At 40.8% G+C, this 17,041-nt stretch overlaps 2 protein-coding genes across 3 annotated transcripts; both read right to left on the bottom strand.

The window, feature by feature from the left end:
• Positions 1-584: 584 nt before the first annotated feature.
• Positions 585-10,134, bottom strand: klhl20 (kelch-like family member 20). Its single transcript, XM_003975531.3, has 14 exons — positions 9,994-10,134; positions 8,824-8,887; positions 7,541-7,798; positions 7,345-7,453; positions 6,768-6,974; positions 5,686-5,844; positions 5,489-5,583; positions 5,280-5,395; positions 4,975-5,158; positions 4,749-4,892; positions 4,171-4,304; positions 3,359-3,567; positions 3,059-3,165; positions 585-2,832 (listed from the first exon to the last, which is right to left on the bottom strand). Exons 2-14 carry the CDS (start codon positions 8,844-8,846, stop codon positions 2,748-2,750), a joined length of 1,830 nt encoding a protein of 609 aa, XP_003975580.1. The 5' UTR covers positions 8,847-8,887; positions 9,994-10,134; the 3' UTR covers positions 585-2,747.
• Positions 10,135-11,055: 921 nt separating this feature from the next.
• On the bottom strand, positions 11,056-16,706 carry LOC101075548 (LIM/homeobox protein Lhx8-like). 2 transcript variants are annotated; one of them, XM_011616383.2, is made up of 9 exons: positions 15,920-16,275; positions 15,539-15,676; positions 14,550-14,671; positions 13,705-13,925; positions 13,305-13,408; positions 12,782-12,877; positions 12,065-12,245; positions 11,647-11,755; positions 11,056-11,280 (listed from the first exon to the last, which is right to left on the bottom strand). In XM_011616383.2, the coding sequence occupies exons 1-8, from the start codon at positions 15,995-15,997 to the stop codon at positions 11,685-11,687; spliced, it is 1,011 nt and encodes a 336-aa protein (XP_011614685.1). In that variant the 5' UTR covers positions 15,998-16,275; the 3' UTR covers positions 11,056-11,280; positions 11,647-11,684. The 2 variants fall into 2 exon arrangements, with proteins under 2 accessions (XP_011614685.1, XP_011614686.1); XM_011616384.2 differs by lacking the exons at positions 11,056-11,280; positions 15,920-16,275 and adding an exon at positions 16,634-16,706 and having other exon boundaries at positions 11,287-11,755.
• Between the last annotated feature and the right edge of the window lie 335 nt (positions 16,707-17,041).

The following is a 17,041-nucleotide window of genomic DNA, read 5'->3' as shown; positions in this document are numbered from 1 at the left end:
CAGGTGTGGAGAACAAAGGGTGGAGTCCTGGGGTTTTTGTAAAATAACCTTGGAAACAGTTCCCAGTTCAACCGCATAATGGTCTCCTGCAACACATCCTGCAGCTAAACTCCAGAAAGGGGCTTTCTGATGTGATTTTAAGTGGTCCATGTTTGCTCATATAAGATCTCTATCAGCTGCCAGTAGACACAAGATTGTAGACGTCGCGCCCATGTTCATGACTACCGTGAACTAAAGAGGCCACATTTCTTCTTGTCCATTACAGAGGAATGATTTGGCGAACACTTCCAGATGGTGTTTTAAACGATACATAACCCTTCTGGCCACGTCACAACAGAAGAGAGGAGCTGGTGAGGTCTTTTTCTGCAGCTTTCAGCCACATCAACAGTATATCCTTTAAAATTGAGATGTGTACAGCTGCCATTTCTGTACAAACAGTTAATTAACAGTTAATTACTCTGCAGGACCGTAACCAGTGACATGTGAAATCTTCAAGTGGAGTTCTTTTGTGATTGTGTGGCAGTGAGAAGCAACCTTCATCTTGTTGGGAGACGCTCATTCAGTGGGCTCATGTACTCGGTCAAACGCTCGACCCCCATGGGAGGCTTTTACCACAGTCTTGTGGGAGATTTATTCAAAAATATTCAATGTCAAAATGAAACTTGCATGAAATGTCTGATTTGTTGTTACAAAACAGTGTTGCTAAAGCTCAACATCACAATACCACTGACTGTACGTCAACAGACGTGCACCTGTTTGCTGAAGTAATGCATACATAAGACCGACACACAAATGCATGTGTTCATCTCACAATTTAAAGTGCAGAGCTGAAGTGGTCTGTGTGTGACATACAATTTAGCAGATGTGACATGAACATTTTGTTGACTTGTACTTCTTTACTCTAAACATCTGGGAAGTTTAATGCCACTTTTTTTTTTTTTTTAATTATCACAGTGCAATAAATTTAGATGAGTTATCTGCCCCAATTACACCCTTCCACACTGTCTCTGTATGTTTTACTCTGACCTGAGATCAAATCTGATTATCGGTCACTGGACTGGATTATGGAACTCATGGCTATTATACAACTTTCGTCCAGCAGGGGGCGTCGTTACACTGCTCTAGGAAGCACTGAAACATTCATAGGTTTGGTAAAATTCAGTAATCATAATGCTATTTTTTTAATGCATATATAACAGAATTCAACACGTGTTTCATGAGTTTAGGTACAGTTGACAGTGGTCAATCACTGGTTTCATTCCTCGCTTTGAGGCATATGACCAACTGAGTTGTACATTAAAAGTTGAGCGATGAGACGTCTGCCCGTCTAGTGTTTCCTCAGAGGGCTTACAGGAAGTGATTAACCTGAACAAAATATTTTAGTGTTGATGTGGGGACAAAAGCTGACCTTTTATTCTTTGTTCACCACCACATATTTCCAATGGGGGTGACAAGGGTGGTGGGACCTACCCCAGCAGTCAGCGGATGAGGCAGGAACACATGCTAGACAGGTCCACAGTGGATCACAGAGCACGCACACAAATTACTCACACCACACCAAAATCATCAGAAACATGAAGTGGAGGAAAAGGTGCTTTTAAAAAATTAAGCATCGACAGATGGTCTCAAATCGTCTTGTTACATAAACCGAACCACATACGTACATGCTCCAACTTAAATGTAACTGCCCTCTCAAATGTTCCCAAATGCTCAGTGCTGCATGTATGAGACAAATTCACCAGGAAATCCACTTTAGTGAACCGAAATGGTTTTTGCAAGGGTTGAGTGGCCAAAACTGGACAAAGAAAGTCTCAGAAAGGGCATTGAACGCTGCTGTGGCTTTGATTTCACTAGAAGTGACTCCTACACTCTACTAAACCAGAACACAGTTCTCAGTGAATGGAAAGAAAGAATTCCCACTGACTGCTGTGCTGCAGGCATGTAATGCTACCTTGCATAAAAGCTAAAAGTTCTCTAAGGTAACAGAAAGCCACAGTAGCCTCCTTTAAAGTGCAGCAATGTAGCCTAATGATGGGATGACTGGGTGGATGTTGCAGAGAACCCACTTACTGTTGTTTTAATGCTATACTCCTCTTCTATCACTGGAAATAACTTAGATTTCTTTTCCGTGGATGCCTCAGTAAGAATTTGTACTATCTAACGTTACACATGAGGCCCACAAATGTAATAGACATAGTTGCTTTTACACCAAGATCAAAGGTGAAAGAGAACAGAATAGTCAATATGCATTCATGTATCTCCAGGAATGAGTCTGTGAATCTGGGGGCTGGTGTGCTAGTCTAACAGAAGCTTTCACAGTTGACTCCTCTTCCTAACCTCTAGAAGTTCTGAGAAAAAGATCATCCATCCATCCATCCATCCATCCATCCATCCATCACACAGGCCGATTCAGTCCCGACCCGTCAGGCCTGGAAGCAAACACCAGGAAAAGGAACGAGCGTCCTCTCCAACCTGGGAACTTTGTGGTTCTGCTGTTGGCACACTCCATCCATGGAGAAATCCAGTAACCTACCTCGGAGCCAACGGTGGGAAACTGAAAATGTGTCTCTTTTCTTTTTTCCTTTTCCATCCCCTGGGCCACATTTTAAAAGCCATCCTTACGTGCATACAAGCGTCTCTTGGAGGCACAAGGGTTGTGAAATGAGGCATCCATCGCAGCACGATGAGAAGTGTTTGAGCACACGTGTGTATGCGTGAATGTTTGCGTCAAGGCTGCGGTGGCAGTGTTACCATATGTGGGATTCACAGTGAGTCATTTTAATGACGCCCACTCCTCCACCCAATCGCCGATAGTTCATCCCTCCGTACAACCTGGGAACATGAAGAAGGAAAATCAAAAGTGGGGACAACTGATATATCTTAAAAATGTATAGAAATCAGAACTGGAATATCAACAGTATGCTGTAGTTTTGCTTAACAGAAATCACGGATCGCTACGGCTGTGATCCACTGGAAAGTTCTACTTTTCCATCACAGAACCTTCACTAATTTATAGATAAAAGATGATGTCATTAAATACTGATCATCGCCATTTTACCTCCATGTGTTGGCATCAGGGTCATAGACTTCTATAGTTTTCAGATATGTTGTTCCATCAAAACCTCCCACCGCCATCAGCTGACCATTCACCACAGCTAAGCCCACCTACATACACACACACACACACACACACACACACACACACACAAAGAGAAAAATAAATCTGACACTCTCAGGTAATTGGAAGATGATATCCTAATCTTCACAGAAAAACAGCAAAGCTTTAGAATAACTACTCCAGCACATCGACTTATTAGCAAAGACCCTTAAGCAGTCACCATGACGACAACACACTCACCCCACTCCGCCTGGAGGTCATAGCCACCACAGGAGACCACTGGTTGGTCCTGGGGTTGTAGCGCTCTGCGCTGCTCAGCTCGGTGGTGTCGTCTCTGCCTCCGACAGAATAAATCATGTCCTGATAGACCGCGCAGCCAAGGTGCTTCCTCCTCGTTCCCATCGGTGACACCGTGTGCCAGCGGTTCTCTTGAGGGTTGTAACGTTCCACTAAAGTAAGAAAAAAGAAAAAAGGAGTGTCAATATTATTTACAGAACGGTTGACTGAACATTTTGACCATGTTACACCTCATGGAACTGTGGCAAATATGAGGTACTACTCCCAACTGATATGAATTTGGGGACCACAGGATGCGGGACCAGGAATCTTTCACTTTTAGCCATTAGCCACTTTCCAAACTGGGATGGAAGGTAAAAAGATATACAGCTTGGAATTTCCAGGTGTTTTGGAGACAAGAAAGCAGGTATTGATCTGACAATGCAGAGCTCTTTCTTGAATAACAGAAACTTGTTTTATTGAGATCGTAATGAGCAAATATCCGTATCACCATAAAAAGCACTGTTAAAACAGGTTACAGACATCGGTCAAAAGCTTAATAACAGTGAAGCTTCAGAATTTAGATGAAGTACAGATGGATTGTGAAGGAGGGACTTACATATTAATAGATATACATGAGACAATTCACTGAGTAGCTCTGAACTGTCGAATTTTGAAAAATAAAAGAAACACTTAAATACTAAAGAGAGTGTGTGATTTCTGAACTTGTGATACGTCTTCAAGGAGTGTGTCACCGCTGTGTTACAGCACTATACCTGTATTTAAAGGCGACGTTCCATCAGAGCCTCCTACAGCGTACAAGAAGCCGCCCAGCACAGCCACAGCTACACCCAACCTCCTGGTGCTCATGGAGGCCACACGAGTCCATTTGTTCTCCTTGGGGTCATATCTAAAAGAAGAAGAATGCCGTCGTATTACGACCATCAGTAGGAGTGGGAAACACATTTGGTCCACAAAGCGGGCCATGTGGGTGAACTCTTTAAAGAACTGGAAGAGATATTTCACCCTCAGGTTTGGAAGAGTTGGTTTAATTTCTTTTGGGATAACAAATAAATCTCATGCATGAGGGTGATGGAGGGTTTCTTTCAGACACCGACTGAGCAAAACTCCTTCAACGTCAATCCCTGACGCAAGACCATTAGCAGGTAAACTGCAGTTAAACAGCGAAACATATGTGGCTGTTGGCTATTGGTGTCCATAGCAACCCCCCCCCCCTATGTTTGAACTCTCTTGGCCAATAAAAATGATTCTGATGTTACTGGCTCAATTATTCAGTAGGCGATGCAACACAGGGAAATGGTGCAAGAGTGGATCCAGACATTCTGACTGATACCTTTCTACAATGTTGAGGCACGAAACCCCGTCCTGCCCTCCTACGGCGTACAGGTAGCCACCAAGCACAGCCACTCCCACACTTGTACGGCAGGTACTGGTGGGGGCCACGTCGCTGCTCCACTGATTGGTTTTAGGGTCATATCTGAAATGGGAAAAATGGGAGGTGGAGAAATAGTTTTAGCTTAGAAACATGGAGGCAGAAAAACAGAACGAAAACTGTTCACCTCTCCACAGAGTTGAGGTACGATGACCCGTCATGACCTCCCACTGCGTACAGCAAGTCATCGAGGACACTGACACCCACTCCGCATCTCCGCTTACTCATTGATGCCACCATTCGCCATTCGTTGGTCTGCGGATCGTAACGTTCTACACTGGAAATGGCGTCACCGCTGCACCAACCGCCAACTACGAGACAAAGACCCAAGAGGGGGGGCGTCACCAGAGAGGAGACCATCACGAAGATTGTCTCAAATTTTAGATTCAGATTTTAGATCTGACACACAGGAAGGTTTTGTGTCACGCCGACCTGCAAACAGGACCTCTCCGCAGCGGATTGGTTTCCTGGGCCTGGTTCGGGGCCCCTGCATCAACGGCCTTTCTTGTGGCAGCAACAGGTAGTTCTTCGCTTCATCAACCAAGTCTCTGAAAAACAGCATTGACGTTACATTTGAGAGGCTGTTGCCATTTTCTTTTACATGGTTTGACTTTGGGAAAACCAAAAACTTCTAAACCCACCTGCATTCCTCGTCACTTTTAATGAGGGGGTCCGACCCAACGGTTCCCACCAGGAACTTGGGACTGAGGAGTGGCAAGCGAACATGTTGCAGCACCTACAGATCACATGCAACACGTTACACCCCAAAACAGGTATCTTTCTTAAATCAATCATGAAACAGAACCGGCGACGGAAGCGGTGAACGGTGAGCAGTAACCTGGGGAAGCTGTGGTCGGCGTTCCTGGATGCTGTACTTGACCCAGGCCATCACGGCGTTAAAAACCTGCTCCTCACTCCGAACATTGAGCTCATCGCTGGAAATTATATCGATCAACTGATTGGCAGGCAGCAGCATGAATTCTTCACTTTCCATGACCTATGACATCAGAGCAGTGTGTCAGCAGGGGAACACTTACCGGTATGTCTAATGCTACTGGGATTAAAGATGGCTACCTTGCATGAGTCACTTTATTATTTTTTTTTAATATTACATCATAAAGGCACAATTAATTACAAAGTTATTAGGGATGTCGATGAATGTTTGTTATGTTATGTTGAATTTTTGGCTTAAGAAAAATTGATTGGACTTCCTTTAGCCCAGGATTTTCAACAACCTCCCTGTTCATTTTAAACCTGGAAACACCCTCAGACAGAGACTGGTCCACCCTCAGGGCAAAACACCATAAAAAGAGTAACTTGGTTTATTCTGTCCGGCGCAGAGAAGAATCTACTGAGCTGTTTATTCGTGAGACTAAACAGCCCCTGCACGGACACATGGCCCAACACAGGAGACAGCTCCTCAGGACAGGATTCAGCTGTCCAATTACGACTCAAAGACAAGGGACACTTATTTGAAGACAGTATTGTTCATGTTTTGACCAGAGAAGAAAGAATCAGACGATGACCAGGATGATCCACCCCATTCATAATGCTAATTACCACCAATGACCACTAATGACAGCATTCAGTAAATCAGCACCATATAAAACTCTGGGATTGCCACCATGTAATCTAGAACTAGAGAACAATAAGAAATGAAGCATCTCTGGAAAACTAACAGAAGTTCAGTTGAATTTTCTAAAACCAAGAGTACTACTATTAGGAAATTTCAAGGGGAATTGTTGTATCTTGTAAAGAAAGTGTGGAATTGTTTAAGTAAGGATGTGACTTGTCCGTTTGCCAGATTGATTCACTGCAAAGTTCAAAATCACATATCCAACACAAAAAACTGAAAAGACCAACCAATTTTTAAGCCATTAGGACTTAATGAGAAACCTTTCTGGAATAAAACTTTTTTACCTCCTGGAAGTTGTGTTGGGTGAACTTATCAGCGATGCGGAGCAGCTCGCGACATGAGTGTGTGTCTGCAAAGGCCCTGATTCCCAGACAGTTGGAAGGATCAAGCTGCCTCTTCAGGAATTCACAGCAGGCCTCTTGAATCTCAGCCAGCTGGAGAAGGCAAGCGGCAGGAAGTAACGTCTGGACGTTTCCCTCCTCAACAGTCACCTGGGCGTGGGGGAGACACTTTTGACCTTATAGTATTTATAATGCTAGTCACTCTTACTCTGCCATCCTTCCTATTGATCATCAGCAATTATCCTTAACTGCCTTCTCAGAATTGGTCCCTATTGTTATTGGAACCACCACTGCTGTGTTGTGATGAGTAGTAAATGTTTGGCCTCTGTTTTAGACAACTTTTTTTTACGTGTTTTCCTCAGATTAAATGGTGATCAATGATGAAATTAAGTAACATTTAATATTCATTTACCAAGTGCACAATGCCTGCCTGTCATTACACAAAGCCACCTCTTCCATTTGTTTTGTATTTTTTTTTTAGTTTAGGCATTTTTTTCTTGCGTGTAATAAATTGGGTTACCTGTGACGTGTAAGCAAAGTCAATAAGCAGCTCCATGGCTCGCTCATCAATATCACGGATAACCACTTCTGTCTGCCTGCTCTCTGCCAGCTCGCCAGTGAACATCGCCCTGAACGGGACATTAAAAATAACACTCTTATCGTCATCATTATTACACCAACTGAGTGGCTAGGAGAGAAATACTGCCTCTGGGTACCTGAAGTAGGGGCTGCAGGCCGACAGGATTACACGGTGAGCGTAAATCTTCTTGGCACCCACCACCAGCACCACATCACAGAGCTCCCGGTGTTTCCTCAGCAGGTTGATCACCTCTAGGGTCTGCCGTGGGTGCTTGTCTGAGATGTAGGGCATGCGTGCTGGCTGGGGGACCCCTTCAGGGAGCTTATTAGGGTCCCCCAGAGTACAGCGGCTGGTGATGTCCATTCCAGTGGTGTCTTGGCGTGCACTGGTGGCCCTAAACATCAATCTAACAGGTAACTGGCTGATCCCGAATGAGCAATTTTAGGAACAAATGCGGTGAATTAAGTACTTTCATCATTATCCAAGTCTAAAGATCTATTCAAAACTTTCACTCAGTCTGATAAAGCAATTACAAATTTGAGAACATTTGACTATAAAACTATCTGTGATGGCACAAATATCTAAAAATCGCTCAAATTTGACATCGTTTTGTCTTCAACATAACTATTGCCCTTTGTTAACATTATTGAACATTTAAAAATGTACAAGTTGCCAGGTTATTATTGTAGTTTTCCGACCCTCAAAAGTGAATAAAAAAGACTACACATTAAAATGGAAACTATTCCAAACCAGTGCTACCAGTAGTGCTTAAAGGTGAACCGAGACTGACAGAATTGGAATATCAGCATAAGCAAAATTTACTGTTGTGTTAAATGTATATCTTTAGGTTATAAGTAGTTATGATGCAAATAATGAGTGTTAATGAATAATGATAATAAACATTAATGTAAAGCCACTGAAAAAGAGCTCTTGGAAATCAGCAATTTATCTTCACATATTCTCACTCAAGTATGGCTGCTGTCCAGTACACTCTCTGCTGCCGTTTTATTGCAAGCTAATTTTAAAGCTCATGCTGATACAATTACGCCTACGCCTTGTCCAAGTTGCCTGGAAATGTGAGCAGGTCAACAAGTGCGTTGCATGTCAAGAACAGGTTATTTTTAAAATCGTCTGGAAGGATTGAGTAACGTTTCATGCTGTTTCCTGCATTATTTGTTACAGTCAGACACCAAAGCATATAAACAGATCAAAGCAATTGAGTTCTACAGCAGGAGTAAGAATACTGTTCTTGTTCTTTTATAATAACCCAAGTATGTGTGTGGTAGAGATTGTGATGATTAGTATTAAACTGAGGGCGCATTGTGGGTAACAGCAAATCATCAGCAATTAAAGGCTTTTTAAGTGCCACAGGTGGTTTCTGAAGCATCATCTAAATATTTCTAACAGATTAAACCTTACCTGCGCATTGGCTTTGCTTCCATACACTGATCAACAATGTTGGGTCCCACACTTTGATGTTAATCTGCAAAGAAAACAGAACATGTTATACTACTGTCAGTCAGTCTGTCTATCAAACTAAACTACAGCTGAGACAGTTGTTCACTGTAGGCAACCACAGTGCATAACAAAAAAAAAACATTTATAGCCGTTAATTGCCCAGTCTACTTTGATTTCAGCTGTGTATTTCACGTAAACTGAAAATTAATTTTACTGGCTGATATGTTACTTTTAAATTTAAAGCAGAATACAACAAGAACAAAAATGGCAATAAAACGTTGGGAAATTATCTAAATAGATAATTTCATTTTTGTGAGTTCTTAACTTCCCAATTCCTGAATACTTCTGCAGTTTGTTGCTCAGGTGTTCAGTTACACGGGGAAATGAAAGAAAAAAGCTGCACTTTCAGACCCACTTTCCTTCTACAAATTATAATATTCTCACCATTGTCTACTAAATGTTCTACTGTGGGTCAGCTGTCGGTAAGACAATATGGTTATGAAGCAATATGAAAACACACAGTAAATAACTGTATAAAGGAGCGCTGTCAAGATAACATTTTCAAACATGCTATTTTTAAGTTAAAGTTGTTTTAAACAGCATCCACAGCATAACTTCATGTATTTGTTGTGGTGTCCAGCAGATAGACAGATCCGGCTAGGAAGTTAGCTAGTTTAGTAGAGTATCGCAGTTTTAAGTGATAAAGGCATGGTTTAGGTTCAAAGGAACTTTGTCAATGTATGCGAAAAGCGCGAAAGAACCAAATATAGAAAACGTTATTTTGGGCCACGATTTAATGTATTAAATGTAAAAAGAATTTGGTACGCTAAAGTGCTAGCAACAAAACACTGGGTGTTTGGGAAGCTCGTTGAAAAGATGAATGTTTGCGCTAATACGTTCCAAAAGAATATACAAGTCACTCCTACAGAACACATTAGTGATGAGATATCCAATAAAGTGTATTAAAAAAGCCAAAGAAATTAGCCGATGTTTAGCATAACCAAAACCGCTTCCTGTAAGCATCAGGTCTGAGATCAGAGGCTAGAACCAGAGATCTTTACTAATTTAGAAGGGCACATATGACAATACCAAAAAGACAAAAGATGTAGGTATATTGACTACCAAGTTTACCTTATAATTCCATCCCAAGGGCTGGAACCAGTCACCCAGGTCGGTAATGTTTACAGTGTGCTATCGTCGGTGGAAGGCTCCTTCTCTCCTGCCCCGTATGCCACGCGACACGCGTAACTTCCGGGCACCGTCTTTTCAAAATAAATCTTTGCAATTGCGTCTATTAAAAACGAGTCAATAACGTAAAAGCGCGAACTGTAAATTATTCAGCATTTAACTATTCAGTTGTGAGAGTTATTCAGACGATTCTGTTTTTTTTCCCCAGATCTAAATGACGGCAAATCTGCGCTTTTGTGAAATTGTTGTGTCGCATAATCGACCAGATGTGGGTGTCTAACATTCTAATAATATCTTGTTTTTTATTGTGTTTATCTTGTTCTTATTGACAGATGAGCTTGGTAAAGAAAATGCAACCGTGGGAATAAAATTCTTTCATCTATATCTTTTCATGTTTGTCACAAGAAAATGCATTTCTTCCAGTAATAATGTTAATAATTGTGCTTTAGAAATATTTATACCCGTTTTCAGAAAATACCAACATCAAGTGTTATTGTTGTCCCAAGTCAAGACTGCCCTCCAGAACTTTTCTCTTGTGAGTATGTAGTACATTTTGACCTTGTTATTCATTTAGGACCAAAACTGGTCATTGGACTTTAATATAGAAAGGCCATTTTAAAACACTGATCTGATTTAAGCTTTGTTCCGTGCGTCATCCCAAATGTGCAGACGTGCAGACGAGATTCAGTTCAATTTGAAATTTGCATGTAAATGAAAAATAAAATAAAAGATTTCTGCAAATTGCAACGGACTGACATCAGACATATGGCAATTGGGAGCTTCAAGCTGAAAATGCTTCCGTTAGATTTCAACCAAATTAGAGCAGCTACACATTACCTCACATCATGTCATCTAGACTGAAGTATATCACACATGCTGTGATGTGCAGACGTGTTTCTCAGCCGTGCAAGTAATATGTTTAAATGCCAAATTCGATCTGATAACTCAGATTAGTGTCAGGTTTTTAACAGATCCTCTACGGTAATCAGAACAACTCTAATTAGATTAGGTTGTGTCATGACAATCACAAATTAAACCATTTTTATTGAACCCAGAAATGTCAGCAGGAAAGAAGCAACAGGTTGGCAGGCATCATTTTGCAGCATGCAGTTTATACATGGCATCAGTCACTTCACATTAACAATCAAAGGAAACATACACATCATGTTGTTATATTAAAGTAGACTTTCATTCTAAATTAAAGGTCATCTCGAGGACAAAAGATGGGCACTGAAAGAAGAAAAACAGTTTGAGTAATGTTTTTAAACAGTAACTTAGGCTGATTTTAATGTCATAACAAGGCCAAGGACTTCCAAGAAGTCCATGTTTTGTCCTTAAACATTTCCATATATATGAAATGTAAATATCTGGGGGAAAAAAATATAAATTGTACATTCACGTTCTAGCTAAATCCCTCAGCTAAATTCCTGCAAATAAATGAAATACATAAATTCATCAGTTAACAAAAGAATTCTCATCCACATAGTTCTGTGCATTTCCACTTGTGAATACATTTTTGGCTCCCCCTAAAAACTACTAGATATCCTTTACCTTCCTTTTTTAAGTCATTTTATTTTAAATCCAGCTGTGGTTTACCGTCTCCATCCCAGCAGGTACTGGTGGATGACTGGTGCTCAGCTGAGATTTAGCTGCGTCAGTGGATGGGAAACCAGCGGCTGCAGCAGAAGTGGGTCTGGGTTTTGCACTACAGGAGGGAGGAAGAACATTGGTTTTAATTCCTTAAAATTTCTGAAAGAATTTAAAGCTTAATGTTCTTTATTAAAGTATAAATTTAAGTAAAAGTATATTAAAGTATAAAATTATGTAAGGACGCAGGGTCTAAATGTCTAATGAAAAAAGGTTAAGCTTGTGGAGCTGTAAAACTGCCTGAGCACATTTAAATAGAATACAGATCAACAGAATTAATGAAAGATTTGATCCATCAGCAAGACAAATCTCTATAGAGATAGCTGCATATGAGAACCAACTAGGAGAGGCCACATTAAACCTTTACCATCCATGTAAGTCAGTGTAGTGAGCAGTGGTCCATCTGGGGAAATATAAGTTGCGTATTGTAGATCCTCCATTATCGGTGGCGTCAGTGGGCTGGGAGCGAGTGATGTCATCACCGAGTTGGAGGCAGGATTTGGACCAATGTGTTTTTTTTGACGAGCTCGGCAGTTCTGAAACCAAACCTGGATGGAGAATGGAAGTGGTATTTTCTGGTTACAGCTCCTGAGAAGTTCAATGTTTCACTGCTCAGATAAGATCCAACATGTCAAAGGTCAGCTGTCAGCTAAATCTTATGGCATTTAGTGGCATGGAATCAGCAGATTAACCTGGTGACTGAGGTTTTCTTCATTAACCACATGGCTACAGTAATTTTTTCAGATCTGCATTCAAACATTTTTGATATTTTACAATGAAATCCGACATTTAAAGAATTAACCAAATAACCACTGTTTTTGATGTATTTCAGGTGCAGTTTATATTTCCAATTATGACCGTCGACATCAAAATACATTCCATTCTTTCTAAACATTTAAACTTTAATGCGTTTAACTCAAAAACATTCTGTCAGATGTGTTTAGTTCTGACCAAAACAATAAGTTTCACTAAATTAACAATACTTTGATCACATGTCCAATTCTTTCCTCTTATGAAGAGATAAGAAAAAAGCAAGTCTAAATATTTCTGCAGCTCAGGAGTCAGCCCAGAAAAGCTGCTGTACCTGAATGACCCTGCGGCTTAGACCAGTCCGATCTGACAGTCTCTGAAGAGTCTGAGCATCAGGATTGCTGTCTTTAGCAAACTGAGTTTGCATCACCTGGACAGAGGGAAACAGGCTTGCACATATTAGTCCAATAATACTGTGCTAGAACAAAGCAGAGACGTCAGTTTGACCTGTTCAAACATATTTGTGTCCCAGGTTGGACTCGATTAGATCTGTGGGAGTGTCACGGTGTTCCCATTTGTATCTTAGAGTAGCCAACTACTAAAGAATATTTATTTCTAAGACTGGTTGAGTAGCCTTTAGAGGGCAACTCATCCAGATGCAGTGAAACATGTCTGACATCAGTGAAGAGCTACACGGTTCCAGAAACCATATTTTCCCCCATATATCAGTTACACCAGAATACTTGACTGATTTGGTCACTAAACCAACCCAATGATCTGATCTTCAGGCTGACACCGTAGCTCCAGCCACATATCCATTAAACAAACAATTATCCTTTTACTGCATAGTACAGTACCTGTAACTGGTCGACGGTGAAGCTGGTTCTGGCCCTTTTAGCAGGTCTGGCTGTTGTGCTGGCCTCCTCCTTATCCCCCATATCTTCCCCATCGTTTGAGTCCTCTTAAAACAAAAATAATGAAAAAACAATTCTCAGGCTAATTACCTGCAGATGGTCTTACGCTTTTATTTTGCACCAGTAAAGGCCAGGACATTTTCTGTTTTATGTATGATTTTAACCATTGTGGTGCGAATGCCAAGATACATTTTTGCCATTGTAGTTTTTAACTGTTTAAGAATCATCTTTGAATCTTCCAGAAGATAAACTTTACCATAAATTACTTATTACAGACCCCAAATACATGCACGAGCCCCTTAACCATTAATATTTCAAATAGATCATGATTCAACAGGCTCACCATTTTTCTTGGCACGTTTGATATTTTCCACCACCATTTCATAGTGAGGCCGACAGAAGACCCTGTTCTCCAGAAGTCCACATTCCTCCCCGGTGGACAGCTGCCGTTTACATGATGAGCAGGAGAAGCAGGCCAAGTGGAAGGTGCTGCCTCGGACCCGACGCACCCAGTCGCTGGAGTTGATGTTCCGGCCACAGCGAGTACATCTGGTGCCGTATCTCCTGAGGCACACAGCAGACAAACTGTGAGCCTTCTGACCAGCTGCTACTAATCAAAGCCGAGTCTGGTCTAAAATTACTTCAACGTGCCAATTCTCAGGTCCAGCTAAAGGATGTTCCATTGGTGCCAACCAAGATAATCACCCAAAGCACCACTTGTTTTATAAATACAGTGCATCAATTTATGAATGTGCTTTATTATTCATACTACAGTCATTAAATCCACAGTGCAGATTAGAATCTAAAAATAAAATTTCTTACATTAAGATTAAACTTCTTATATTTTCCATTAAATGTTATAGCTTTTAAAAAAATTTAGATACATTTTTTACTTCCAATGTACATTTCAATAACTTAATATTTCAAGCAGAATACATCAAGGATGTGAAAACAAAGCAATTCAAGCAAAAATACTCACAGCATTTGGCAATGTGAGATTGTGAACCAAACTTTAAATGTTCAGATTCAGTCAGTGTGTAATTTATCCAATTTAATAAGACAAGTTTAATGTGTGAGAATAAAACAGTTACTAAAATACCCAAATTAATCAATAATCCATGAAATCAGTATTTTATTCTCTCAGCTGAATGAAAGCTAGATTTAAAATCCCTAAAACACCTGACTCACCTGAAATAGTCGAGTTTGCAAAACACCTGTTTCTCTTTGATGTAGCAGCTCACGTGTCGGCCCAATGACGTCTTACAAACGGTGCAGGAGAGGCAGCGAACGTGCCAACATAGATCATTCACCTGGTGTGGACATAAAATACACCATTTTAAAATTCACCAGGACAATTAGAGTGACATTCAACTTACTTCAATAGTTCACCACAGTGCAGGTTGGATTTAAAACAAAACTCTACGCTTACAGAAACACAGAAAGACACTGTTGCTCGACTTAATGAATCTCTCATCATCAAAATTAATATCACGGTAATTAAATAAAGGCTACAGATAATATATAAGATGAAATTAAAGTTATGGAAAACTTGTTTGCGCTACAGATGCAGCACGGATGATGTAAGAATCAGGTTATAAATGCATTCCAAGTAAAAAGGCAATTTAAAATTAGTGACAATTTTGATCAAGTGAATTGGCCAGTCTTTTACAGTTTTAAAGTAGCTGTAATCTCCCTCACTCAAAACCAGACGTTGGGCCTAAGAAATAAATAAATTGTGTCCTAGCGCCGACTAGTGGCAAAGCCCCATATAGCAACGAAACATGCCCACAATTTTGTTGATGGCGGGACGCACATGTAGCTGTACAAATTGATTATTTGTAGCTTTTACGGCAAATACTAAGACTTTTTAGTCATATATGTATAGATCCGTGTAGCTCCATGAACACAGTCCCAGATCTCTCCTACACAGTGTGAGCCACCTTAGTTTGAGATTACATGTTTACAACTTTACAATCTGACTATACACGTGACAGATGAGCAGAAATTGACTATTAGAAATTGCGTCCTTACTGGACTACAATTACAAAACTAAGATAATAAAAGTGATGGTCTAAAGCAAATACGCTGCTGAATAACATGTATAACGTGGTTGCAGTGGACCAGAATTTGCAGGAAATCCAAAACACGTGTAAATTGTGTTCCATCATCGGTGTCACCTTGAGTAGGTAGCGGTCCACTATGTCCTTGTTACAGGAGGTGCACACCGACTTCACAGGCGGGACGGAGGACGTGGAGGAGAAGGAGGAAGGAGAGTAGCTGTCCTCCTCAAAAACATCCTCAGGACCGGAAGAACCCTGGCAAAAAAGACAGTTTTTGAGAATTAATAATTTCACGTTAGAAAAATGTATATTTTAGGATTTTTTTTTTTTTAACCCACTTTTTTTTTACGAGTTACCCACTTTTAAAATAATTTTATACACACGCGTCACTTTGGCCTGCGCTCCGTTATCCCAAACTTTTGGGCCCTTTACCTTTACAATTTTTTTTCTCTACAGTTTACTACATAACGGCCGGAAAACTGTCAATGAAATTCCTACTGTGTCGAAGAAAAGGTCGCCATGGTGCTGCAGCTGAGCGAAAACTGCCTCGTCCGACTCTCCGTCTGCCCCCGACATGGTAGCAGGAGAGCCCGCAGGCGCAGTGACTGTAGCCGCTGGCTAATGACCCCGCTCATAGTTCCGACACTTGACAATAAAACCCGGTCCAACGGACAAATGCGTGCACAAATAATTGATCTTGTTCATGACACGTACAGTGACCACATTAATATCTCATTTGTAGATTAAAACAATATCTGCGTGTTTGAACGCATCAAAGTGGATCATTAGTGGAGCCGCTCCACGCGCAGCTGAACGAGACGCGGGATAATTGGGCTCGCGAGCACACGTGCACGTGATAGCAGGTGATTATCGAGGCAGATGATGATGATAAAGATGGTGTTGATCGTCGTTAGGAGTAAAGGCTCGTTCCGAGACGTAGACAGTGGGGTGAGAATTTTATAAAGTATAAAGAGAAACTTTTTACCTGCTCCAGTCTCACATTGCATGCTTAATTTCAATAGTGAGGTGTTTTGTTTTGTTTTGTTTTTTGTGAAAGTCCAAAATAAATTTGTTAAAAACTCACACAAAATAACAATAAATAAATCATCCAGATTAAATACTATCTGGAGCAAGAGTGAGTCAAAAACCGCAAAAATTCATTTTAAGCTATAGGGAGCATTATTAGAGTTTGCTGAAGTCTTCCCTACTCACTGTGCAGTTGAACATTTTCTGTTGCTCATTCCAGTTCAGACAGATGTTTTGGGGGCCTACTGTTCCTCCTCCTCTGTTCTCCAGCCTCCTATGCACAATGACCCCAGAGCAAAGCTGTTTCTGTGTTTATTTTATTCAGCCCACTGCACCTCCCTCCACCTCACTGTCACCAGAATCAGGGATTTGATCCAAATTCAAACTTTACCTCCACTCCGATTGTGAGGCCAGTAACAAAGTTTTTCTTAATTCATTTTTAATAAGTTAGACACCAATGCCAAACTAATGCAACTAAAATGCATATTTATTGTTACAGAATTAATGAAAGCCAAAACGCCTGTCTTTGTCATCTTAGAATTCTTATTATAAAACAGTCTTCTTATTCAAAGTCATCATCATATATCTATTTAT

The sequence above is a fragment of the Takifugu rubripes genome, chromosome 22, assembly GCF_901000725.2.
Source record: "Takifugu rubripes chromosome 22, fTakRub1.2, whole genome shotgun sequence".
NCBI lineage: Eukaryota > Metazoa > Chordata > Actinopteri > Tetraodontiformes > Tetraodontidae > Takifugu > Takifugu rubripes.
This window is presented reverse-complemented; position numbering and strand designations above follow the sequence as displayed.

Excerpts from the sequence above, each read along its gene's own strand:
- klhl20 (XM_003975531.3), bottom strand. The coding sequence starts at position 8,846 with ATGGAAGCAAAGCCAATGCGCAG. Across the intron at positions 3,568-4,170 it reads AACGTCGCCTTTAAATACAG|TGGAACGTTACAACCCTCAA; the intron begins GTATAGTGCTGT and ends TTCTTACTTTAG. Across the intron at positions 3,166-3,358 it reads TGACCTCCAGGCGGAGTGGG|GTGGGCTTAGCTGTGGTGAA; the intron begins GTGAGTGTGTTG and ends GTGTGTATGTAG.
- LOC101075548 (XM_011616383.2), bottom strand. The coding sequence starts at position 15,997 with ATGTCGGGGGCAGACGGAGAGTCGGACGAGGCAGTTTTCGCTCAGCTG. Across the intron at positions 14,672-15,538 it reads TGGACCGCTACCTACTCAAG|GTGAATGATCTATGTTGGCA; the intron begins GTGACACCGATG and ends TGTCCACACCAG. Across the intron at positions 12,246-12,781 it reads TAAGCCGCAGGGTCATTCAG|GTTTGGTTTCAGAACTGCCG; the intron begins GTACAGCAGCTT and ends TTCTCCATCCAG.